Source organism: Saccopteryx bilineata, chromosome 4, assembly GCF_036850765.1.
Source record: "Saccopteryx bilineata isolate mSacBil1 chromosome 4, mSacBil1_pri_phased_curated, whole genome shotgun sequence".
NCBI classification, from domain to species: Eukaryota; Metazoa; Chordata; class Mammalia; order Chiroptera; family Emballonuridae; genus Saccopteryx; species Saccopteryx bilineata.
In genome coordinates this window covers 152,870,658-152,898,014 of record NC_089493.1, presented here as the reverse complement: position 1 = coordinate 152,898,014, position 27,357 = coordinate 152,870,658, and the positions used below count along the sequence as shown (strand labels likewise).

At 39.3% G+C, this 27,357-nt stretch overlaps 1 protein-coding gene across 1 annotated transcript in view; it reads left to right on the top strand.

The window, feature by feature from the left end:
- ADAMTS19 (ADAM metallopeptidase with thrombospondin type 1 motif 19) overlaps positions 1 to 27,357 on the top strand; it is a 500,178-nt gene that overhangs the window by 397,673 nt on the left and 75,148 nt on the right. The window contains exon 16 of the mRNA XM_066276903.1: positions 7,136 to 7,216. Coding sequence (XP_066133000.1) covers positions 7,136 to 7,216 — 81 coding nt within the window. The remainder of the gene's footprint in view (positions 1 to 7,135; positions 7,217 to 27,357) is intronic.

Sequence of the window (27,357 nt, the reverse complement as noted above, 5' to 3'; positions counted from 1 at the left end):
GCTCGTGAATTGAGTTTTTCATCTCTGTTTGATTTGTTTTTATAGTTTCAATTTCCTTGGACATATATTCTTTGTGTTCATTGAGTTGTTTTCTGAGCTCCCTAAATTGCCTTTCTGTGTTTTCTTGTATATCTCAGAGGATTTTTAGGATTTCTATCTTGAATTCTCTGTCATTTAGTTCCAAGGTTTCCAATATATTAAATTTTTTCTCCATAGATTTTTCCTCATCTAGCTGTGTTACCTCTCTTTCTTTTGTATCCATGATATTCGATTTTCTCTTCCTTAGTGGCATATGAGGGTGGTTTTGTTGATAGTATTAATGAGATTTAATAAAGAATAAAAAGTTAAAAAAAGCCCTGGCCGGTTGGCTCAGCGGTAGAGCGTCGGCCTAGCGTGCGGAGGACCCGGGTTCGATTCCCGGCCAGGGCACACAGGAGAAGCGCCCATTTGCTTCTCCACCCCTCCGCCGCGCTTTCCTCTCTGTCTCTCTCTTCCCCTCCCGCAGCCAAGGCTCCATTGGAGCAGAGATGGCCCGGGCGCTGGGCATGGCTCTGTGGCCTCTGCCTCAGGCGCTAGAGTGGCTCTGGTCGCAATATGGCGACGCCCAGGATGGGCAGAGCATCGCCCCCTGGGGGGCAGAGCACCGCCCCTGGTGGGCAGGCCGGGTGGATCCCGGTCGGGCGCATGCGGGAGTCTGTCTTTCTGTCTCTCCCTGTTTCCAGCTTCAGAAAAATGAAAAAAAAAAAAAAAGTTAAAAAAAATAATAAATAATAAAAAAATTAAAAATCGAAAAGAGTTGTTTTTTTAAAAAAAAATTAATAATGAAGTAAAGAAAAATAAAATAAAATAAAAAATTTAAAAAAAGGAAATTATTCCCCCCCTCCTTTTTTCCTCTCCTCTCCTCTCCCCTCTTTCTTGAGAAAATCTTGTGGTGAACTGTGAATTATAACAAACAATGCCTGTGATGGAGGGCCTGAATTGGGGAAAAGTAATAAAGGGGCAAAAAAAAAAAAGGAAAAAGAAAAAAAGAAAAAAGAAGAAAAAAAAAAGAGCGTATGGACCCACAAAAAGCCAATAAGGAAAAAATTTGGGTCAAGAATAAAATGATTTGCTTTTAGGTGTTGGTTGTCTAAGAGGTATGATGAGAGGAATAAGAGGAAAACGGAAAAATGGGGGGACAAATTAAAAAATTACTATTGTATTTAGTGGAACAAGAACTAGATAATATGGAGAGCCAGGGATGGGAGCACTGCTAGTGAGTTAAAAAGGTGAAGTAAACCCCCCCCAAAATGCCACAAACATAAGTTTGAGTCCCAGATAAGATAATTTGTTTGTTATTGAGGTTTGAATGAGAGTAGATGTAAAGGAGAAAGGAAGAAACTAATATAGAGGGAGAAAAGAAAGAGAGAGAGAGAAAAAAAGAGGGAACCACTAAAAGAAGAAAAAAGAAAGGAGAGAGAGAGAGAGAGAGAGAGAGAGTTAAGGGTTTTGGAGTGCAACCCTCGTAGAGAGAAAGGAAGAGAAGAGAAAAGATAATGGGAGATGTAACACTTATGGGTAGTGTAGTTCAAGGAGAGGAGAGAGTAAGACCGGCAGAGAGTTAATCGGCCAAATTGGAGGAGGAAAAAAAAGTCTCAAGAATGAAGATAAGAGAAACAAACGAACAAATATAATAAAATGGGATAGGTTATAAAGTCTGCAGATTATTCTTGATTTTGAGAGGTTATCTTCTTGCTTTTTCTTTTCTCTCCCTCTTCCTGGTCGGTGACTCTGTACCCCGGGTTCTGCCCCTTTGGCACCTCAGGTAGAGGTTTGCAGTTGATAAGTCTCTATGGCAATGTCATGTATTGTGCTTTAGTCTCGTTGGCAGTCGAGGTTCATTAGCATTTATAGGCTCCAACAATGAGAGAGTCTGTGTTCCTAGAGCCTTTCTCCTAGTCTTTCCTTCCTCAATTAGTAGCCTGATAATCCAGCTATGGGGTTGCTGCTGCCTCTGCCTGGATAGTAAGAGGCTCAAAGAGCTGGCAACTCCCCACTCTATTTCCACTCAGCACAGGGCTCTGGGTAAGGCTCAGTCATTCAGAGCTGCTAGCATAATCAGGCAGGCTTTCTACCCACTCAAAGACCTCTGGCTCTGCCACTCTGTCCGGTAACACAGACGGGCGCCCACTTCCGGGGCGCTTGGAGGAAACTCTCACTCTCTGTCTGTGACCAGGATATCCGGCCAGCAGTCTCACGCTCTGAGTGAAACCCCCAACCGCAGGGAAAAGTTGCAGCGTTGGAATTGAGTCTCGCTCCGTCCCCGTGTGCGGCTTTTGCAAGGTGCTGGGGCGGCCCGAGATTCCGCTTTGGCCCACACAAAGGCCCCTGACTCTGCCCCTCTGTGCGATAACACGGGCGCGCACTGCCGAGGCACTCGGAGGAATTGCTCACTCCTTATCTGCTCGCGCAAACCAGGATATGAGGCCCGCCGCGTTTCCCTCTGAGTGAAACCTCCGCCCGCACGGAAAATCTCCACAGTTGGAATTAGTTCTCACTCACTCCCATGCGTGGCTTTCCCAGGGCGCTGGGGCTGCCCAGAGACTCTGCCCTCAGCCCACAGAAAGGCCTCTGACCCTGCCTCTCCGTGGGGCAACACGGGCATCCACTTCCGGGGCTTAGGAAGAAATCTCTCGCCCACTAACTGCACGCACGCCGACCAGGAGACCGGGTAAAATGGCCGCTCCGCTTGTCTTTCTTTGTTTGGGTTTGGCGCGAGTGTTAGCTTGTATTGCCCGGGTTGCCACAGGATCAGATTTTCCTCAGCTTGGATCTCCGTGCCACAGCCTGGTTCGGCCGTTTGTGCCACGGCGGCCTGGATCTATTCACTCCCTTTGCCCGCCTCAGTTTCTATATTCACAGTTACCAGAGAAAGCCGCCCTGTTTAGGTTAGTGAGGAAGGCGGAGCCTTTCTTACTCCCTATTTCCTTCGGGGTTTGGTTATATATTTAGCCAATTTTTCTCTCCACCATACCTTTGGGTGTATTGCGAAGCATCTGGAGGCTCCAAGTATAGGTTTTTCTGTTTCTGGTTGAAGATCTTGTTGAGTTTTGGGGGAGATTTATCGGTATCGCTTCCTACCCCACCATTACTCTGACGTCATCTCTCTAAAGAAATTTTTAAGGTAACTTGTATATTTGGCTAGTTGTGGAGCTATATAGTTATCAATACACACTAAGGAGAAAATGGACATAAACTGTGTTCTTCTTAGTGTAAGAGATAATGATATTGATTCTGCGTAAGGAACACAGCTCTCAGACTTTTTGTGTGTATGTCTGAATGGGATCAGGAGTGTTATAGTGTCATATATTCTATTTTATAAAATAGTTTCAATGGGTCCTAGCTAGAAGAGCATAGTGGAATCAGACAGATCTGAGTTCAAAGCTTGGGTCAGCCAATTACTGACAATGCAGTTTTGAAAAAGGGTCCCCCACATTTATTTTCTCATCTAGTATATGAGATATGTAATATCTACCTTGGATGCCATCATTATGACTAAGTAATAATTTAAGTGGATTACCTATAATAGCGACTAGCACATAGTGTTGCTCGAAATGTGGCATTTTTCATTATTACCATGAAAATAATTATTGTAATTAGTATTGATAAATGGATGATTAATAATGGATCTCCGGTTATAAAATAGGATGGGATGTTCCTATGTATAAAACAAACTCAGAACATGAGGATAAAATTTACAACTTACATCACAGGCTTTATTCTAAATTCTAAGCTCGGTTGTAGCCACTCTTTAAAAAAATGTATTCACTTCTTTCCAAGCCATTCAAATTGAATAAATGAAAGTTGCTCTGAATATAACTATAAACTTTGATGTAACTATTATCCTAATGTACAACTTATCTCTGAGTTTACTGCTAAACCCAAATAGGAATGTCCAGTTACTTCCTCTACTTTTTCCTATCTAGTCTTCTTTTTTAACAACCGGACATTTAATATCTCCAAACATTTGGCTGAATTCATTTACTCAGAGGTCAACAGTCATCTCTTGATTGTGACATCCAGTCACAATCTCCTCTGCCACCTTGCTCTTTGATGTCTCTGTAGCTTATAACGCAGTTGACTCTTCAGATAGACTAATCTACAGAATCCCACTGCACTGAAATAGCCAGAGCTCCTACTTCTCTGGATTATTCCTTCTCTCTTTTGTGCTTTATTTACTTGTTTGTTTGATTCTGAGAGAAAGAGACAGACAAGAAAGGAGAGAGATGAAAAGCATCCACTTGTAGTTGTGTCACTTTAGTTGTCCATTGATTGCTTCTCATACGTGGCTTGACCTGGGGGCTCCAGCCGAGCCAGTGACCCCTTGCTCAAGCCAGCAACTTTTGGGCTCAAGCTGGATGAATCCATACTCAAGCTGGTGACCTTGGGGTATTGAACCTGGGACCTCAGGGTCCCAGGTTGACGCACTATCCACTGCACCACCACCAACCAGGCTTTTGTGATTTATTTTTAATCTGTGTTAAAAACTATGACTGTCATCAAGGTGGACTTCTTGACTTTTCTTTCTATTTTCTCTACTTCCTGTCATGGCTGAATGGGCTCTGCTGCACAGATGCCTCCCAAGGGTGCTACAACAGCCTAGCCTTCCTCCCAAGTCCAAGTGTTTTAGAGTGTTTGCTGGGGAATTGCACTAATGTGTGACACCATTTGTTAAATACAAATTTGGAAGCTGATTTTATCAGATTCTTACTACAACTGGACTCCGTTCCTATAAGCCATGGCCTCATTCTCATATAAGTAATAAGAAGGCATTGAGTTCAATGTTTATTTTTCCACTTTCTATTGGTTCAGAATTTTTTTCCTTCACAATGCCTTCTGAAATTACTACCTTAGCCTCTACCATTCCCGGATTTTTACATTAGACTCCTGACACAGTTATCCACAGCCATGTTGCTGGGTACCCTGCACCCTGCTGTCAGATAAAGCTTCTCCAGCCAGCGTCTGAATACCAAAAATGAAGCCTCTCTAGCCTGTATGTCATTATCAAATTCCTTGCTATAGACTAAGAGTGTTCAGTAGCTGCAAAATAATAAATTCAGTGCCCTGGGCATACATTAAAACTCTCTTTAAGAGAGCCATCATCTTACAGTTTCTTATTCTGTCAGAATTATTTTATTCGTGTGGTACTAAGAATACTACTTGCTTCCTTACTTTTCTTTATACTCAGTGAGCTATATGTATATTTCTGTATATATCCATGTCCTACCCACTCTTCAAAGACGGTTCATCTACTTCTTTGTGAAGCTTTCCTTTACTATAAAAATTGCTCTTTCCTCTGAATCATCATGATTCTGGCTGATGTCAATGTTTCTCAAACATGAGTAATGTATATAACTATTTACAAGGGAAAAATAAAAAGTAAGTCTCACTTCTGTGAGTTAAAAATAGCAGCAAATCTTTTGAATGGTAATGTGATTGGAGAAGACAGGCAGACAACATGGTTTATATTTGTTAGCAGGGAGTTAACCGTACCATTTGCATATTATTTTTTAAACATAATTTTTGAAGTTTTATTGAACTCATATTTGTATAAGGTATTTCTGCCTTGTCTCTCCAATTCATTTATAAGCTCACTCAGTACAGAGACCGTCTGACCTTACTTTTGTATACAAATAAGCAGTGTTTGTTTCTGTTTTCATTGTTGTCTATTTGTTCATGGAACAAAATGATAGTGCTTATATGGTCTGGTATTACTAAAAATGAGGATATGAATAAGCCATGTTCACTAATGGAAATTATAATTCTAAAAGCATAATTCCAGCCATTGCCACCAGGTGGGGTATATGTTAGCTTTTGCTGTACATCAGGTAATTGAAACAATTTTATGAATTTGAATTATTAATCAATAGCAGACAACTCTGAGATGAACTGTTGTGCCATTTTAAAAGTTGAAATTAGACTTCTATCAGATATATGGAGCTACACAGATATACTAAGAAGTATATTAAATACTATTTCCACATAATTTTAAAGCATAAACTATTTCAACTGAAGAAGTCAGCATTGATACTATTCCGCACTAAGTGAAGTCTTGATGTTGACTTTTTCCTGCACATTCTCTCTTCTGTCCCATGTTATTTTATAATCTTATTTCATTTCAAGCTTGATATTCCTAACACTCTGCAGAAGAACCGTTCCTGAGAAACAACTAATTGTGTCCTACCTTTCTCAGCGACAGTAGGTTGCTTGCTATGGCCTTACACTTACTTGTCTATATACCCAGTTTCAAACGCTCTACTGGGGTCCTCCAGGAGAGAGCGGCCTCTTGTCCTGCGCTTAGCTGCTCAGGGATGTGATCATCAATAGCACATTTTCTTCTTTCCCACACTCTCTACCTTAAAGAAGTTCCTTGAGCAGAATCTGGGGTTGTTTGCTCTGTTCCAAGTTCCATGTCTTTCTAACTGGCCTGTCCCACTGTTCTCTCTTCTCACAATTCATAAGATATCAGCAAGCTTTTTTTTTTTTTTTTTTTTTGCATTTTTCCAAAGCTGGAAACGGGGAGGCAGTCAGACAGACTCCCGCATGCGCCCGACTGGGATCCACCCGGCATGCCCACCAGGGGGCGATGCTCTGCCCATCTGGGGCATCGCTCTGTTGCATCCAGAGCCATTCTAGCGCCTGAGGCAGAGGCCACAGAGCCATCCTCAGCGCCCGGGCCATCTTTGCTCCAATGGAGCCTCGGCTGCGGGAGGGGAAGAAAGAGACAGAGAGGAAGGAGAGGGGGAGGGGTGGAGAAGCAGATGGGTGCTTCTCCTGTGTGCCCTGGCCGGGAATCGAACTCAGGACTCCTGCACGCCAGGCCAACGCTCTACCACTGAGCCAGCCGGCCAGGGTCGATATCAGCAAACTTTGATGTAAAAATGCAATCATCTATTTGCCCTTGATAGTGCTCTGGACTTAACATCTTTCCAAGAAACTTCTACACTTAAACTTATGACAGATTTTGTACCTAGGATTTTTTTTATTTCCACAGGTAAAACCAAACCCAAAAGAAAGACGTGCAAGTCAACTAAAAACAGAGATCTCATAAGAACTTGAGGTGTATTTCATAATTTATATTTTGTAACTCTTCCAGGTTACGTGGAAGTGCTGGTGATACCTACTGGGGCAAGAAGAATCAAAGTCGTGGAGGAGAAGCCGGCGCACAGCTATTTAGGTAACCTGGGTTACAGACACAGGGCCGGTCTGAGTGCCAGCCCAGCTCCTTGCTCCAGGAGTATGGGGATGACCAGGATGTCAGTCTTTTCTAGTTACATGTGTAAATTTCCCAGCTAGTACCTCTTGTCATATCCAGTAGACATTTCTTTTCAGGGACTTCCCAGGAGCAAAAGCAATCAAATAGTCTCTGTGTTTTTTGGGGGGAGATGGGTATAAATTGCTTCCACTTGCTAGTCCATTTAAAATAAAATAATCATTGGAGGATTTAGGTGTGTTTTATTCCATGTGAATGCATTTATATAAAATATGTTTCACAAATATATTTATTTCTTATATACACACATACATATTTATATGTATTGCATAGGTAAATGCTTGTGTGTGTGTGTGTGTATAATGATTATTTTAGAATTAAGAAATCTTGTGGGGATGCTTGACCAGGCGGTGGCGCAGTGGATAGAGCTTCGGACTAGGATGTGGAGGACCCAGGTTCAAAACCTCAAGGTCGCTGGCTTGAGCGCAGGCTCATCTGATTTGAGCAAAGCTCACCAGCTTGAGCCCAAGGTTGCTAGCTGGAACAAGTAGTCACTTGCTCTGCTATAACCCCTTAGTCAAGGAACATATGAGAAAGCAATCAATGAACAACTAAGGTGCCGCAATGAAGAAGTGATGCTTCTCATCTCTCTCCCTTCCTGTCTGTCCCTATCTGTCCCTCTCTCTGTCTCTCTGTCACAAAAAAAGAAAAAAAAATCTTACGGGATTCTTAAAAAAATTTCCATATACTAAACTTAAATCATTAAATGGGAAATAATACTCTCTTGCCTCACATATGTAGAGAATATTTAAAAATTTTGGTTATTGCTTGTGAGAAGAATTGTATCAGCTATTTTAATTAAATGAATTAATGATTTTTAAAATATATGAGAGAAAATACTAAATTGTCAATGCATATTGTTTTGTATATTCAAATCTCAAACTAAGCCATATGAAATGATCTTTTATAGTTATGGCAGCACAGGTAGAGGGATCTTAATGTGATTAGGTCTGACAAAAAATGGATTATTCTTCCAAAATTTAAACATTGTATTTATGGTATTTTTGAAGAAAGCCTTCATGTTGTTTTTTTTTCCCCTTAATAAAACAATGTCCTCATTATTCTTTCTGAAATTAGAAATAATATACCACTAGGCCGGGAAACACTTTGTAGATGATTTAAAAAAATTCAATATTATATAATGGTTTGTATTCTACAATATTGAAAATTGTTTACGCTCGGATTTAATTATTTTTCTTAGTAGGGTTTGCTTTCTAGTTGGACAATTTGAGGAAAGGGGACAGCAAAATAAATCCTTTGTTATGTGATATACTCATTAGTTTGCTATTACTAATATTCAAATTTTATCTGTTTTTATTTTATATAGCTTTTTGTTTTGTTTTGTTTTTGAGAAAGAGAAGGAGACAGAGACAGGCAGAAAGACAGGAAAAAAGAGCAATGAGAAGAATCAACTTCTAGTTGCAGCACCTTAGTTGTTCATTGATTGCTTCTCATATGTGCCTTGATGGGGAGGGGGGGGCAACAGCAGAACGAGTGACCCCTTGCTCAAGCTAACGACCTTGGGCTCAAGCCAGCGACCATGGGATCATATCTATGATCCCACACTCAAGCCAGCGACCTAGGAGCTTTAAACCTAGGACCTTAACATCCCAGGTCAACACATTACCCCCTGCACCGCCACTGGTCAGGCAGTTTTTACCTTATATGGTTTTAAAATGCATTTTAAGTATGAGTAAATCATCCCAAATTCTCAAATTCAAATTAAAGCTCTAATATTACACTGGGAAATATATATATATATATATATATATATATATATATATATATATATATATATATTTTCCCCATGCTGACAAGAAATATATATTTGAGTTATCTGAAATTCTAGAAACTCTACATTGTACTTTGATTTTTAAGAACCTGAAAAATGTGGCTAAATGCACAAGCCAGTGTTAAACATGGAAGTCTCCATGCTCTAATTGCTTACTTCCCAGGCTCTTCAAACAATCCAGTCTTGTTTCTGTCTCTCCTCCAAAGGAGCTGCTTTGGTCAGGGTTGACAGATGCCCTCCATATTGACAATCCAGTAGCCACAAATTTTTTATTTACCTAAAACAGCATTAAAAACTATTAACTTTGTTCAGTTTATTAAATGTTTTCTTCTTTTGGCTTCTAAGACCAGAGGCGCTCACTGAATGCCCCTTAGTGGTCTCTTTCGTGGGAGTCTCCACCTCTCCATAGTTTTCAGCTAGTTCCATACTATTAGCTCAAGCCAGGGTCCTTCTCTCCTCCCTGCTGTGTTGTCTCCCTAGGGAATCGCATCCAGCGCCATTGCTTTCCATGTTTATTTGATGCAAATTATCAAATATCTCCTATGCACCTCGGAAATAACAAGTAAAAATCAAGAATTTTATTTCCATCCCATGCGGAAACCTCTCTCTCCTTTGTTTTTCCTCACCATAGGAAATGTCACCCTGTTAGTGTTTTATGACTTCCACAATTTCTACAAACTTAAAGATTCAAAAAACAAATGTGTTTTCTCAGTTCTGGAGGCTGTAATCAGTTTCACTGGACCAAATTTCAAGGTGGCTGCAAAGCCGTGCTCTCTCTGGGGACTCTAAGGGAACCTCTGCTCCTTGTCCCTTCTCGCTTCTGGTAACTGTTGACATTCTTTTGCTTGGAACCACATCATTCCAGCGTCTTCCTCCCTAGTGTCATTGCCTTCTCCTTTTCTGTCTTCAAACTTCCCTCTTCCTACCTCTTATAAAAACACATGTTGACCTCATTTCAGGCCCATTTGGATAATCCAGGATGATCTCCCCATCTCAAAGTCCTTAACCTAATCACACCTGCAAAATTAGTTTTTTTGTTCAATTGCCATATGATGTATAATTCTAGGTTCCAGGGATTTGAACATGGATATATTTTTTTTCTCTCACTAACACATTTTTAAATCTTTTTATAAAAATTATATTATTAATTTTTAGAGAGAGAGAGAGGGAAGTAGAAGGGTGGGTGGGGGAGCAAGAAGCATCAAGTCATAGTTGCTTCTCACAAGTACCTTGACCGGGCAAGCCCAGGGTTTTGAACTAGCAACCTCAGCATTCCAGATTGGCGCTCTATCCACTGTGCAGGTCAGGCTAACACATTTTTTCAATTGTGATAAAACACACAGAAACTTTACCATACAGTTCAATGACATGGAGTTTATCCTTCCCTTTGTTGTGTAACCACCACCACCATCCATCTCCAGAAGTCTTTCTGTCTTGCAAATCTGAAACTCTCTATCCATGATCACATCCCACTCCTCCTCCTCCCATCACCTGCTAACCACCAGTGTGCTTTCTATCTCTATAAATCCTTCCACTCTGTATACGTCATGTACTGTATTTCCCCATATATAAGGTGCACCCTTTTTCAAAAAATTTGGGATCTAAAAACTGGGTGTGGTTATAGATTTCAAATGCCATAGATGGAACTGAGGACGAGGCAATGTATGAAGACAGTGATTTGTCATCAGACACAGAGGAGGACAAGCTAATGGATAGGAGTTTTGACAGTGATGAGAGTTGTATGAATTTTATGATGATTAAACTTGAGTTCAATAACTTTATGTAATACTTTTTTTGTCAAATTTTGAACCCTAAAGTTGAGGTGCATCTTATACATGGGGACATACATGGGGAATCAGAGGAAGTGTCCTTTTGTGACTGACTCATGTTGCTTAGAACAGTGGTCCCCAACTCCTGAGCCGCGGACCGGTACCAGTCCATGGGCCATTTGGTACCGGTCCGCAGAGAAAGAATAAATAACTTATGTTATTTCCGTTTTATTTATATTTAAGTCTGAACAATGTTTTATTTTTAAAAAATGACCAGATTCCCTCTGTTACATCCGTCTAAGACTCACTCTTGATGTCTCAGTCACATGATACATTTATCCATCCCACCCTAAAGGCTGGTCTGTGAAAATATTTTCTGACATTAAACCAGTCTGTGGCCCAAAAAAGGTTGAGGACTACTGGCTTAGAGGAGCACCCTCAGAAATTATCGATGCTGTAGCATGTGTCAGAGTTCCCTTCATTTTTAAGGCTGAATAATACTCCATTGTTTATAAACACATTTTGCTTATCCATTCCTTCAGGCATGGATAATTGGGTCCTTCTATGTTTTAGCTGTGTAAAAATGCTTCAATGAACATGGGTTTACACATCTTTCTTCAAACCCTGCTTTTTATTCTTTGGAGCATATACCCAAAAGTAGAATTGCTGAGACATGGTAAGTCTATTTTTCATTGTTTTCGGAAACTGGCACACACCATTTTCCATTCCCACACAATGTGCATGGGTTTCAGATTTTCTATATCCTCACTGACACTTGTTTTCTGTTTATTTTAATATTAGCTATCCTACTGCATAGGAAGTGATATTTCAATGTGGTTTTGATTTGTGTTCCTCTATAATTATGTTGAGCATCTTTTTGTGTACTTGTTGGATATTTGCATATTCTTTGGAAAAATGTCCATTTTAGTCCTTTTCCCAATTTTGAATTAGGTTGTTTTGTTATCGATGAGTTTTAGAAGTTCTATATATGCTCTAAACCAGGGGTAGTCAACCTTTTTATACCTACTTCTCACCTTTGTATCTCTGTTAGTAGTAAAATTTTCTAACTGCCCACCAGTTCCACAGTAATGGTGATTTATAAAGTAGGGAAGTAACTTTACTTTATAAAATTTATAAAGCAGAGTTACAGCAAGTTAAAACATATAATTATAATTACTTACCAAGTACAATACTTTATGTCAGATTTTCGCTAAGTTTGACAGAATAAATCTTTATAAAACAACTTACTATAGTTAAATCTATCTTTTTATTTATACTTTGGTTGCTCCGCTACCACCCACCAAGAAAGCTGGAATGCCCACTAGTGGGCGGTAGGGACCAGGTTGACTACCACTGCTCTAGATATTAATTCCTTATCAGATATATGGTTTACAAATATTTTCTCCCATTCTGTGGGGTTTTATTCTGTTAATAGTGTCTTTTGATGCACAAAAGTTTATGTATATGCAATTATTTTTAATTGTCATGAAGTTCAATTTGTCTCCTTTCTTTGATTAATTACCATATCTAAGAAATCACTGCCAGATTTAGTGTCATGAAGTTTTTCTTTTGTTTTTTGGGTTGTTGGGGTTTTTGTTTGTTTGTTTGTTTTTTGTGGAAAAGAGAGAGAGAGTCAGAGAGAGGGACAAATAGGTACAGACAGGAAGGGAGAGATATGAGAAACATCAATTCTTCATTGTGGTTCCTTAGTTGTTCATTGATTGCTTTCTCATATATGCCTTGACTGGGGGAGGGGGGGTTACAGCAGACCAAGTGACCCCTTGCTCAAGCCAGTGACCTTGGGCTCACTCTGGTGAGCCTTGCTCAAACCAGATGAGCCCACACTCAAGCTGGCATCCTCAGGGTCTCGAATCTGAGTCCTCCACATCCCAGTTTGACACTCTATCCACTACACCACCACCTGGTCAGGCTGTGTCATAAATTTTTGCCTTATGTTTTCTTCTAAAAGTTTATACTTTTAGATCTTACATTTAAATCTTTGATCCATTGTGAGTTAATTTTTGTATATAGTGTTAAAGGTCCAACTTCATTTTTCTGTATGTAGTTACTCAGTCTTCTCAGCAACTCTGGTTGAAAGACTGTCCTTTCCCGCCACTGAATGATCTTGGCCCACTTGTCAACAATTGTTTGGCTATGTTTTACTTCTGGGATCTGTATTTTATTCCATTGGCCTAGATGTATGTTTTTATGCCAGTAGCACACTGTTTTGATTAGTGTAGCTTTCTAGTTAGTTTTGAAATCAGGAAGTGAGAGTCTCCAGCTTTGTTCCTCTTTTTCAAGATTGTTTTGGCTGTTAGAGTTACTTGGGATTCCGTATGAATATTAAAATAGCTATTATTTTTTTTTATTTCTAAGAAAATAGGCCATTGAGATTTTAATAAGGATTGCATTGAATTTGTAGGTCACTTTGGGTAATATTAACAGCTTAACAATATTAAGTATTACAACCCTGAACCTGGAATATGTTTCCATTTATGTCTTATTTAATTTCTTTAAACAATGTTTTTTAGTTTTCATTGCATAAATTTTTCACCCCTTGGTTAATTCCCAAGTTTCCTTTCTTCTTTTTGATGGTATTGTAAATAGAATTGTTTTCTTAATTTCATTTTCTGATTTTTTATTATTAGTTTAGAGAAATGTAATTGCTATTTGTCTGCCAACTTTTTACCCTCCTAATCTAGTGAATTTATTTATTAGTTCCAACTGCTTTTTTTGTTTATAAAATTATTAGGGTTTCCTACATATAAAAGTATATCATCTGTGAACATACTTATACATAAGTAATTATGCTTCCTTTTTTCTGATTTGAATGCTTTTTTTCATTTACCTCAATGTTTATAAGGGAAATTGGTCTGTAGTTTTTGTTATTGTTGTTGTTTTTTCACATTTTTTTATATAATTTTATTTTTTTAATAGGGTGACATCAATAAACCAGGGTACATATATTCAAAAATAACATGTCCAGGTTATCTTGTCATTCAATTATGTTGCATACCCATCACCCAAAGTCAGATTGTCCTCTTGTCACCTTCTATCTAGTTTACTATGTGCCCCTCCCCCTCCCCCTTTGCCTCTCCCTCTCCCCCCACCCTCCGTGACCACCACACTCTTATCAATGTCTCTTACTCTCGCTTTTATATCCCACCTACGTACGGAATAATGCAGTTCCTGGTTTTTTCTGATTTACTTATTTCACTTCGTATAATGTTATCAAGATCCCACCATTTTGCTGTAAATGATCCGATGTCATCATTTCTTATGGCTGAGTGGTATTCCATAGTGTATATGTGCCACATCTTCTTTATCCAGTTATCTATTGATGGGCTTTTTGGTTGTTTCCATGTCTTGGCCACTGTGAACAATGCTGCAATGAACATGGGGCTGCATGTGTCTTTACGTATCAATGTTTCTGAGTTTTGGGGGTATATACCCAGTACAGGGATTGCTGGGTCATAAGGTAGTTCTATTTTCAGTTTTTTGAGGAAGCACCATACTTTCTTCCATAATGGTTGTACTACCTTACATTCCCACCAACAGTGAATGAGGGTTCCTTTTTCTCCATAGCCTCTCCAACATTTGCTATTACCTGTCTTGTTAATAATAGCTAACCTAACAGGTGTGAGCATCTTTTCATATATCTGTTGGCCATTTGTATTTCTTCCTGGGAGAAGTGTCTGTTCATGTCCTCTTCCCATTTTTTTATTGAATTGTTTGTTTGTTTGTTGTTGAGTTTTATGAGTTCTTTGTGTATTTTGGATATTAGGCCCTTATCTGAGCAGTTGTTTGAAAATATAATTTCCCATTTAGTTGGCTGTCTATTTATTTTGTTATCAGTTTCTCTTGCTGAGCAAAAACTTCTTAGTCTGATGTAGTCCCATTCATTAATTTTTGCCTTCACTTCTCTTGCCTTTGGAGTCAAATTCATAAAATGCTCTTTAAAACCCAGGTTCATGAGTTGAGTACCTATGTCTTCTACTATGTACTTTATTGTTTCAGGTCTTATGTTTAGATCTTTGATCCATTTTGAGTTCATTTTAGTACAAGGGGACAAACTGTAGTCCAGTTTCATTCTTTTGCATGTGGCTTTCCAGTTTTCCCAGCACCATTTGTTGAAGAGGCTTTCTTTTCTCCATTGTGTGTTATTGGCCCCTATATCAAAAATTATTTGACTATATATATGTGATTTTATTTCTGGGCTTTCTATTCTGTTCCATTGGTCTGAGTGTCTATTTTTCTGCCAATATCATGCTGTTTTGATTGTCGTGGCCCTATAATATAGTTTGAAGTCAGGTATTGTAATGCCCCCAGCTTCATTCTTTTTCTTTAGGATTGCTTTGGCTATTCAGGGGTTTTTATAGTTCCATATAAATCTGATGATTTTTTGCTCCATTTCTTTAAAAAATCTCATTGGAATTTTGATGAGAATTGCATTAAATTTGTATATTGCTTTGGGTAATATAGCCATCTTGATTATATTTCTTCTTCCTAACCAAGAAAAAGGAATATTCTTCCATCTCATTTTATCTTTTTTGATTTCCCTTAACAATGGTTTGTAGTTTTAATTATATAAGTCCTTTACATTCTTTGTTATGTTTATTCCTAGGTATTTTATTTTATTTTTTGCAATCGTAAAGGGGATTATTCTTTTGAGTTCATTCTCAAATGTTTCATTGTTGGCATATAGAAACACTATGGACTTCTATATGTTAATTTTGTATCCTGCGACCTTACTGTATTGGCTCATTGTTTCTAGTAGTCTTTTTGTGGATTCTTTGGGGTTTTCGATGTATGGGATCATACCATCTACAAAAAGTGATACCTTTACTTCTTCTTTTCTGATATGGATGCCTTTTATTTCTTTGTCCTGTCTGATTGCTCTGGCTAGAACCTCTAGTACCACATTAAATAAGAGTGGAGAGAGTGGACAACCCTGTCTTGTTCCTGATTTAAGGGGGAAAACCTTCAGTTTTGTGCCATTCAATATGATCTTAGCTGATGCTTTATCATATATGGTCTTTATCATGTTGAGATATTTTTCTTCTATACCGATTTTGTTGAGAGTCTTAAACATAAAATTGGGTTGTATTTTATTGAAAGCCTTTTCTGAGTCTATTGATAAGATCATGTGGTATTTGTTCTTTGTTGTGGTGATGTGGTGTATTATTACGTTAACCATTTTTTTTTCATTTTTATTTTAATGGGGTGACATCAATAAATCAGGGTACATACATTCAAAAAAACATTTCCAGGTTATCTTGTCATTTAGTTCTGTTGCATACCCATCACCCAAAGAGAGATCGTCCTCCACCACCCTCTATCCAGTTCTCTCTGTACCCCTCCCCCTCCCCCTCTCCCTACTTCCCTCCCTGCACCCCCGTAACCACCACACTCCCGTCCATGCCTCTTAGTCTCGCATCTTTGTCCCACCAATGTATGGAATCCTGCAGTTCCTGTTTTTTTCTAATTCGCCCATTTCAGCCCACACAATGCTACCAAGACTCCACCATTCCGCTGCAAGTGATCTGATGTCATCATTTCTCCTAGCTGAATAGTATACCATGGTGTATATGAGCCCCATCTTCTTTATCCAGTCCTCTATTTTTTTTTACAGTGATTAAAAGCCTTTAAGCAAATTCTTGGCCAATATAGCAAGAATCCATAAAAGAGTAGTGTCCTTAACATGTTCACCAAGTTTAAGTTGGCCCCATCACCATGCCAAATCCCTGAAAAATGCACCCAACCACAGTTCAGTCTGTTAGGAGCTGTCACAGGGAGCAGGAGTCCAGGAAAGTTCCCCGACAGGAAAAGTCCGCATGGCACTGGAATTGTTGTCACCATTCTATACTTTGCAGCTCATGTCCAAGTCCCAATGATCGCTGCTTCTAGCTGCTAATGATTCAGGTAGACTGGAAAAAGCCATTTGCAGCATGCGTGGATATGGAGCTTCTGTTCTCCTCTACCTGGAGAGTTGAGACCAGGTTGCTGTTCCCTGGAGCTCTGTGACTGTGGCCTGGTAAAGAGAACCTTGGGTTACACTAAGCTGGGTGGCAAAGGTAAATTCATAATACAAGTTGGCAAAAGGAGGAAAGAGAGCTCTAAATTAGGAGTAGGTCCCAGCCTGAAATATGAGTGGGGCATTGAGGTAGGAGGGATAAAGGAAACACTATATATTAAGCAAAGCAGAAGAAAATAGGACTATCAACACCCACAACAGAGATCTTTGAGGGAAGAATAAAAAACCTGACTATTCAGGCAAAACATAGTTAAGTGGCCCTTGTGCGAATGAGATCAGTTTACCTGCTTCTTGGAAGAAATACCCTAGGCTCGTCCACAGTGTCGTAGATGGGGCCAACGGCCCTGGGCACCTTCAGCCTTCAGTGGCAAACCCCAGCTTTCTGGGCAAGGTTAAGTCATAGATAGCTGTAGCAGGGCTGGAAGAGACTGAAGCCTCCCTTAGAGGAGCGAGGGGGAAGCCCACCTTCCAGTGTCCCTGTTTCCTCCCAGCAGAGGCGTGTAAGCCTGGCAGGCTTTAGCTCAATGACCTTCCTTTCCACTATTGAAGCAGGACCCAGAAGGCATCCTATGAGACCCCTTTGAGGTGTTGGAGCCTTTAAGGGTGTATCCTAAAAGCTGGTAGTTCCCCTGATCTCTATTGGGCTTTTTCTGCCTCTAGGTATCTTAAAAGCCATGCTCAGAAGATCTCGCTGAGGGGTTTGAGGATCCCCATCCGCCTATATAAATCTTTCCCATATATCTGGAGCTATTTGGAAAAAAGACATAACAGTGTTATTAACACAGTGTTATTAAATAGATCTAATAAAGAAGGTAGTAGTTTGCAGACGAAAAAGATTTGGTGTCTCCTGTTCATTAGCATTCAAAAGAAATGTAATTTTTTTTTTTAAGTAAAAAGCATGATATGGTAGACCCGTCGGAGTCATTGGCCTGGTGTGCAGGATTCCCGGGTTCGATTCCTGGCCAGAGCACACAGGAGAAGCGCCCGTCTACCTCTCCACCCCTCCCCCTCTCCTTCCTCTTCATCTCTCTCCTCCCGCCCGCAGCCAAGGCTCCACCGGAGCAAAGCCACCCTGGGAACTAAGGATGGCCCCATGGCCTCCGCCCCAGTCACCAGAATGGCTCTGGTTGTAACAGAGCAACACCCCAGATGGGCAGAGCATTCCCCCCTGGTAGGCATGCCAGGTGGATCCCAGTCAGGCGCATGCAGTAGTCTGTCTGACTGCCTCCCCATCCCCATCCTCAGAAAAATTCAAAAAATAAATAAATAAAAGAAAAAATACTAAAAAGGGGGGGGGGCATTCCCTTGTGCTAAAGCTCCAGGGAGCATGGAGTGAGCTTGAGTATGTCCTATGAAACATGAAACGTTGACTTATAAGTCTTTGAAGAAGGAGGAACTGCTGACATAGTTCATCAGCATTTGTCCCTAAAACAGCAGTCTTTATAGTGGAAATACCATAAGTAAATATTTGCTGTCTGTCTATACATTAAAGGGGGAATATGGCAAATGCTGAACAGCCATGCTCTTTGTGCCCCTCCCCTCCCCCACCCTGTAACCCCAACACTGTTGTCCATGTCTCTGAGTCTCATCTTTATGTCCCACCTATGTATGGAATCATATAGTTCTTAGTTTTTTCTGATTTACTTCTTTCGCTCAGTATAATGTTATCAAGCCCCATCCATGTTGTTGTAAAAGATCCTATGTCATCATTTCTTATGGCTGAGTAGTATTCCATAGTATATATATACCAAAGCTTTTTAATTCACTCGTCCTCTGATGGACACTTGGGCTGTTTCCAGATCTCTGCTATTGTGAACAATGCTGCCATAAACATAGGGGTGCATTTCTTCTTTTCAAACAGTGCTATGGTGTTCTTGGGGTATATTCCTAACAGTGGTATAGCTGGGTCAAAAGGCAGTTCGATTTTTAATTTCTTGAGGAATCTCCATACCGTTTTCCACAGTGGCTGCACCAGTCTGCATTCCCACCAGCAGTGCAGGAGGGTTCCCTTTTCTCCACATCCTCGCCAGCACTTATTCTGTGTTGTTTTGTTGATGAGCGCCATTCTGGCTGGTGTGAGGTGATATCTCATTGTGGTTTTAATTTGCATTTCTCTAATCATTAGTGATGTTGAACATTTTTTCATATGCCTATTGGCCATCTGTGTCCTCTTTGGAGAAGTGTCTATTCATTTCTTTTGCCCATTTTTGGATTGGATTGTTTGTCTTCCTGGTATTAAGTTTTACAAGTTCTTTATAAATTTTGGTTATTAACCCCTTATCAGACGCTATGTCAAACATATTCTCCCATTCTGTAGTTTGTCTTTTTATTCTGTTCTTATTGTCTTTAGCTGTGCGGAAGCTTTTTAGTTTGATAAAGTCCCATTTGTTGATCCTGTCTTTTATTTCACTTGCCTGTTGAGACAAATCAGCAAATATATTGCTGCGAGAGATGTCAGAGGGCTTACTGCCTATGTTTTCTTCTAAGATGCTTATGGTTTCACGGCTTACATTCAAGTCTTTTATCCATTTTGAGTTTATTTTTGTGAGTGGTTTAAGTTGGTGGTCTAGTTTAATTTTTTTTGCAGGTAGCTGTCCAGTTTTCCCAACACCATTTGTTGAAGAGGCTGTCTTTACTCCATTGTATTGTCTTACCTCCTTTGTCCAATATCAGTTGTCCATAGAGCTGTGGGTTTATTTCTGAGTTCTCTGTTCTGTTCCATTGATCTATGTGCCTGTTCTTATGCCAGTACCATACTGTTTTGAGTACAATGGCCTTATAATATAACTTGATATCTGGAAGTGTGATACCTCCCGCTTTTTTCTTCCTTTTCAGGATTGCTGAGGTTATTCGTGTTCTCTTCTGGTTCCATATAAATTTTTGGAATATGTGTTCTAAATCTTTGAAGTAAGTCATTGGTATTTTAATCGGTATTGCATTGAATTTATAAATTGCTTTGGGTAATATAGACATTTTAATGATGTTTATTCTTCCTAACTATGAGCACGGTATATGCCTCCACTTATTCGTATCTTCCCTGATTTCTTTTATCAATGTTTTATAATTTTGCGAGTACAAGTCTTTAATCTCCTTGGTTAGATTTATTCCTAGGTACTTTATTTTTTTGGTTGCAATGGTAAAGGGAATTGATTCCCTGATTTCTCTTTCTGACAGTTCATTATTAGTGTATAAAAATGGCTCTGATTTCTGAGTATTGATTTTATATCCTGCCACCTTGCCAAATTCATTTATCAGGTCTAGTAGTTTTTTGACTGAGACTTTAGGGTTTTCTATATACCATATCATGTCATCTGCAAATAATGATAGTTTTACTTTTTCTTTTCCAATTTGGATTCCTTTTATTTATTTTTCTTGTCTGATTGCTGTGGCTAGGACTTCCAGAACTATGTTGAATAAGAGTGGTGAAAGGGGGCACCCCTGCCTTGTTCCTGATCTTAAGGGGATTGCTTTTAATTTTTGCTCATTGAGTATGATATTGGCTGTGGGTTTGTCATAGATGGCCTTTATCATATTGAGGTATGTTCCCTGTATTCCCACTTGCTGAAAGTTTTGATCATGAATGGGTGCTGCACTTTATCAAATGTTTTGCTGCATCTATTGAAATTATCATGCGGTTTTTCTCCTTTCTTTTGTTTATGTGATGAATCACATTGATTGATTTGTGAATATTGTACCAGCCTTGACTCCCAAGAATAAATCCCTCTTGATCATGGTGTATGATTTTTTCCATATATTGCTGGATCCGGTTTGCTAATATTTTGTTGAGGATTTTTGCATCTAAGTTCATCAGGGATATTGGACTATAATTTTCTTTTTTTGTGTTGTCTTAGCCTGGTTTGGGAATCAGAATTATGCTCGCCTCATAAAAGGAGTTTGGAAGTCTTCCTTCATCTTGGATTTTTTGAAATAGCTTGAGAAGGATAGGAGTTAGTTCTTCTTTGAATATTTGGTAGAATTCACTTATGAAGCCATCAGGCCCAGGACTTTTCTTTTTTGGGAGTTTTTTGATAGCTGTTTCAATCTCATTTGTTGTAATTGGTCTGTTTAGGTTTTCTGATTCTTCCAGATTGATTTTTGGAAGATTATATGATTCAAGGAATTTGTCCATTTCATCTAGGTTGTCTAGTTTTTTGGCGTACAGTTCTTCATAGTATTTTCTTACAATATTTTGTATTTCTGTTGTGTCAGTTATTTCTCCACTCTCGTTTCTAATTTTATTTATTTGCGTCCTCTCTTTTTCTTGGTGAGTCTTGTTAAAGGTTCATCAATCTTGTTTACCTTTCAAAGAACCAGCTCCTGGTTTCATTGATCCTCTGTATTGTTTCTTTAGCCTCTCTGTCATTTATTTCTGCTCTGATCTTTATTATTTCCTTCCTTCTACTACATTTGGGCTTTACTTGCTGTTCTTTTTATAGATCTTTTAGATGCAGGTTTAAGTTGTTTATTTGAGCTTTTTCTAGCTTCTTGAGGTATGCCTGTAATGCTATAAACTTCTCTCTCAGGACTGCTTTTGCTGTGTCCCATAAATTTTGACTTGATGTATGCTCATTATAGTTTGTTTCTAGGAATTTTTTAATTTCTTCTTTGATCTCAATGTTAACCCATTCATTATTTAATAACATGCTATTTAGTTTCCAAGTGTTTGAATATTTTTCAATTTTTTTATTGTGGTTGATTTCTAGTTTAATGCCATTGTGATCAGAGAAAGTGCTCGATACAATTTCAATCTTCTTAAATTTTTTGACACCGCTTTTGTGCCCTAACATGTGATCTATTCTAGAGAATGTACCATGAGTGCTTGAAAAGAATGTATATTCTGCTGTTTTAGAGTGAAAGTTTCTGAAGATATCTATTAAATCGAGTTAATCTAATATGTCCTTTAAGTCTGCTGTTTCTTTGTTAAGTTTCTTTCTTGAGGATCTATCTAATGATGTTAATGGGGTATTGAAATCTCCTACTATTATAGTATTACTGTTGATCTCGCCTTTTAAGTCTATCAAAGTCTGCTTTATATATTTCGGTGTTCCTATATCAGGTGCGTAGATATTTATAATGGTTATATCTTCCTTTTGGATTTCTCCCTTTATCATTATGTAGTGACCTTCTTCATCTCTAACTATGGTCTTGGTTTTAAAGTCCATTTTGTCTAATACAAGTATTGTTACCCCAGCTTTTTTTTCATTTCCATTTGCGTGAAATATTTTTTTCCATCCTTTTATCTTCAGTCTTTGTGCATCTTTTGATTTAAGGTGTGTCTCTTGTAGACAGCATATGAATGGGTCCTGTTTTCTTATCCACGCAGCTACCCTATATCTCTTGATCGGATCATTTAATCCATTAACATTTAAGGTTATTACTGATATGTAATTGTTTATTGCCATTTTTTTTCTTTAAAACTTTTTTCTCTTTTGCTATATTCTTTTTTTCTTTTGATCTGTTTACAACAGGTCCCTTAGCATTTCTTGCAGCCTTGGTTTGGTTGCAGTGAAATCCTTGAGTTTTTTTTTGTCTGTACAGCTTTTTATTTCTCCTTCAATTTTAAATGATAGCCTTGCTGGATAAAGTAGTCTTGGTTGTAGGTTCTTGTTCTGCATTACTTTGAATATTTCTTGCCATTCCCTTCTGGCCTCAAGTGTTTCTGTTGAGAAGTTAGAAGTCATCCTTATGGGGGCTCCTTTGTAGGTGATAGTCTTTTTTTCTCTAGCAGCTTTTAATATTTTCTCTTTATCATTTTACTTTGGTAATTTAATTATGATGTGTCTTGGTGTTGGTTTCTTTGGGTTTCTCCTTAATGGAGTTCTCTGTGCTTCCTGAACATGTGAAATGTTTTCCTGCCTTAATTGGGGGAAGTTTTCTGCTATAATATGTTTGAACAAAGTCTCTATCCCTTGTTCTTTCTCTTCTTCTTCAGGAACCCCTATGATGCGGATGTTATTTCTCTTCATGTTGTCACAGAGCTCTTAGAGTTTCCTCAGACTTTTTGAGTCTCTTTTCTTTTTTCTGCTCTGCTTCCGTACCTTTATTTATTGTGTCCTCTAACTCACTGATTCGATTCTCTGCTTCATCCATCCTGCTTTTAATTCCTTCCATTTTATTCTTTATTTCAGATAATGTGTTTGTCATTTCTGTCTGATGCTTTTTTATTATTTCAATGTCCTTTTTTATATTTGTTATCTCTTTATTTAGGTTTTTGTAATGGCCATCTATGGTTGTTCTAATATCTTTGAGCATCCTAACAATCGTTATTTTAAACTCTGCATCTGGTAATTTGGTTATATTTGATTCACTTAGGTCCTCTTCTAGGGATTTCTCTTGGTATATTTGTGTTATATTTCTCTGCCTCCGCATTTTCTTTTCACGGGAGTGGCTGTGATCACATGCTCGGGTGCACAAGGGTTGGTGGCCTTGGCCTTTGCCCTGCCCCTGTGTGTGATGTTATGCTCGGTCCTGAGGGCACTGGCGAGCACCTTTGCTCAGCTGCGGGTCTCCGCTTGTTTCAGATCTTTTACCCTGCCTTTGCAGGATGATCCCACTCAAGGAACAGCTGCTAGCCTTGGCTCTACCGCCGGGCAGGGCTGCGTGCCCAAGCTCAGCTCAGTAGCGGAACTCCGCCTCTTCTGGGCTTTTGGCTCCACCCCCGCGGGAGGAGACGGCTACCAAGTCAGACTGCAAGCCTGGGTTGCACGGATGGGGCAGGGCTGTGCTCCTCTACCCTTGCTTCGGAGCTGGTTTCTACCCTTTCCTGGGTTCCCGCCCTTCTCCTGGAGGCTGGATTACAGGCTGCCGGCAGCTGAGCTTGAACGCTTTTACACGCCCCCTTCTCCCCAGCCAGGCAAGATTGAGCTGACACCTGAGCCCAGTGGTGGCCAGCCGGCTTCCGCCTCTGCCAGCAGAACCACGCTTTTGTCTCCCACTCTCATCTGCACTCCAGTGCACCCTCAGCTGTATGGGTGGGGCGTTGCAGCTCGGACCCTAAGACTCACTACTGTAGACCCGAAAGCTCCCTCCTTCTATGCGACTCTGCTCTGAATGCTGCAGGGGAGCTTGTTTGGCTGCTCTCCTGCTTCCCTTTGCTGGTATTGCTGTTTCTGGGGAAAATATTCACTTCAGCTTTGGGGAGTGACTTGTCCCAGGAGTTAGAGTGGCTATCTCCCAAAATGTTTCTCCCTATGCCTCGTAGATTACACTCTTCCTGTTACTGTGGTTTTCTCCTCTCTCACCCCATCCCCAGGAGCCCCAGGTGATTGTTTTTGAGACAGATGATCTGCGCGGTCCCTTTAAGAAGGATCCTGGGTCTGAGCAATCAGACTCTCTCACAAACAGTATCCTGACTTGTTTCCAGCTAAATACTGTCCTTACGCCTCTTCTGGGGTCTGGTGCTGCAGGCTGGGGCTTTGTTCCTGGGGCTCAGGACCCTTTCCCCTCTGCTAAACTCACTTCCCACCACGTGAGTCTCTCCCTGCTGCCGTTCACTCCGAGGAGCTGGGCAGCCCTCTCCGCGTTTCCGCTTTTCCTACCAGTCTCTGTGTGGCTTCTTCAGCATTCCTTGGTTGAAGAGTCTTTTCAGTTTAGTCCAAAGTTGGTGTTTCCAGATGATAGTTCATAAAATTAGTTTGTAATCCACTTTGATTCTGGGAGGTAGATGCTGGTACGTCCGCCTACTCCAGCAACATTTTGTCTCTCACGTTAACCATTTTACGTATGTTCAACCATCCTTGAGATTCTGGGATGAATCCCACTTGATCAAGATGTATTATTTTTTTAATATGTTGTTGTATTCAATTTGCTAGTATTTTAGCATCTGTATTTATTAGAGATATTAATCTGTAGTTTTCTTTTTTTTGTGCCATCCTTGCCTGGTTTGGTATGAGGGTTATGTTGACCTCATGAAATGTGTTTCAAAGTATTGCTTCTTCTTCAGTTTTTTGGAAAACTTTCAGTAGAATAGGAACCAAGTCTTGTTTGAATGTTTGATAAAATTTTCTGGTATAGCCGTCTGGGCCTGAACTTTTATTATTGGGAAGGTTTTTAATGGTTTTTTTCTATTTCTTCTCTACTAATAGGTCTGTTTAGGCTTTCTGCTTCTTCTTGACTCAGTCTAGGAAGATTGTATTGTTCTAGGGATTTATCTATTTCTTCTAGGTTGTTGAATTTAGTGGCATAAAGTTTTTCATAGTATTCTACAATAATTTTTTGTATATCTATGATGTCCGTGGTGATTTCTCCTCTTTATTTATTTATTTTTTTGTATTTTTCTGAAGCTGGAAAAAAGGAGAGACAGTCAGACAGACTCCCGCATGCGCCGACTGGGATCCACCCAGCACGCCCACCAGGGGCAATGCTCTGCCCACCAGGGGGTGATGCTCTGCCCCTTCGGGGCATCGCTCTGCCTTCTTTCTCTTTTTGCCTTGGTAAGTCTTGCCAAGGGTTTGTCAATTTTGTTGATCTTTTCAAAGAACCAGCTCCTTGTTCTATTAATTTTTTCTATAGATTTTCTGTTCTCTATTTCATTTATTTCTGCTCTGATTTTTATTATCTCCTTTCTTCAACTGGTTTTGGGTTGTCTTTGTTCTTCTTTTTCCAGTTTCTTAAGGTGTAAAGTTAAGTGGTTCACTTGGGCTCTCTCTTGTTTGTTCATATAGGCCTGAAGTGATATGAACTTCCCTCTTATCACTGCTTTTATTGCATCCCATAGATTCTTATATGTTGTATTGTTATTTTTATTTGTCTGTATATATCTTTTGATCTCTGCACTTATTTCTTCTTTGACCCATTCATTTTTTAAAAGCATGTTGTTTAGTTTGCACATTTTGGTGGGATTTTTTTCCTTTATTTTGTATTTGAATTCTAGTTTCAAGGCTTTATGATCAGAAAATATGCTTGGTACAACTTTGATTTTTCTGAATTTGCTGATGTTGTTTTTGTGGCCCAACATATGGTCAATTCTTGAGAATGATCCATGTACACTGGAGAAAAATGTATACTCAGTCACTTTGGGATGAAATGTCCTGTAGATGTCTATCATATCCAGGTGCTCTAGTGTTTTGTTTAAGGCCTATATATCTTTGTTGATTCTCTGTTTGGATGACCGATCCAGAGCCTTCAGTGGTATATTGAGGTCTCCAAGTATGATTGTATTTTTGTCAGTTTTTGTTTTAAGGTCAATAAGTAGCTGTCGTATATTTTGGTGCTCCTTGGTTTGGTGCATATATATTAAGAATTGTTATGTCTTCTTGATTCAGTGTCCCCTTTGCCATTATGAAATGGCCATTCTTGTCTCTGAGTACTTTTGCTGTCTTGTAGTCAGCATTATCAGATATGAGTATTGCTACGCCTGCATTTTTTTGGATGTTATTTGCTTGGAGTATTGTTTTCCAGCCTTTTACTTTGAATTTGTTTTTACCCTTGTTACTTGGATGAGTTTCTTGTAGGCAGGATACAGTTGGATTTTCTTTTTTAATTCATTCTGCTGCTCTGTACCTTTTTATTTGTGAGTTTAATCCATTTACATTTAGTGTAATTATTGACACTTGTGAGTTCCCTATTGCCATTTTATGCATTGCTTTCTGTTATTTTTGTGTCTTGTTTGATCCTTCTCTTTTGTTTTTCTATCTTTTGTTTTTATTTGGTTGTATTCCATACATCTTTCCTCTGTTGCTATCTTTTTTTAAATCATGTGCCTCTGTGGTGGTTTTTTCAATGGTGGTTACCATTAAGTAATGAAAAGTGTTCCTAACCTGTTCATTGTAGTACACTATCTTGTGAGTACTTTTCAACTGCATCATTCTTTGCTACTGTTAATCTCCATCCTCTCCCCCCCCTTTCTTTTTGTTGTTGTCACAGTTTAAATTTTGTTTTATTGTGTTCTTCTTGGAGCTTTTACTTGTGGCTTTGGTTTTTTTGTTGTTGTTGTTCTTTGTATCTGATTGGAGAACCCCTTTTAGTAATTCCTGGAGTGGGGGTTTTCTGATGATAAATTCTCTCATCTTTTCTGTATCTGTGAATGTTTTTATTTCTCTTTTGTATTTGAAGGGTAGCTTTGATAGGTATAGTATTCATGGCTGAAAGTTCCTCTCTTTCAGGATTTTAAATATTGGGGTCCACTCTCTTCTAGCTTGTAGAGTTTCTGTTGAGAAATCTGATGATAATCTAATGGGCCTTCCTTTATATGTTGTACTCTTCTTTTTCCTGGCTGCCTTGAGAATTTTTTCTTTGTCGTTGGTTTGTGCCAATTTCATTATGATGTGCCTTGGAGTAGGTTTGTTGGGGTTAAGAAAACTCGGTGTTCTGTTTGCTTCTTGATTTTGAGGCTTTATTTTTTTCCACAGACTTGGGAAGTTCTCATCTATTATTTGTTTGAGTATGTTCTCCATTTCATTTTCTCTCTCTTCTCCCTCTGATATACCTATTATTTTTATGTTATTCTTTT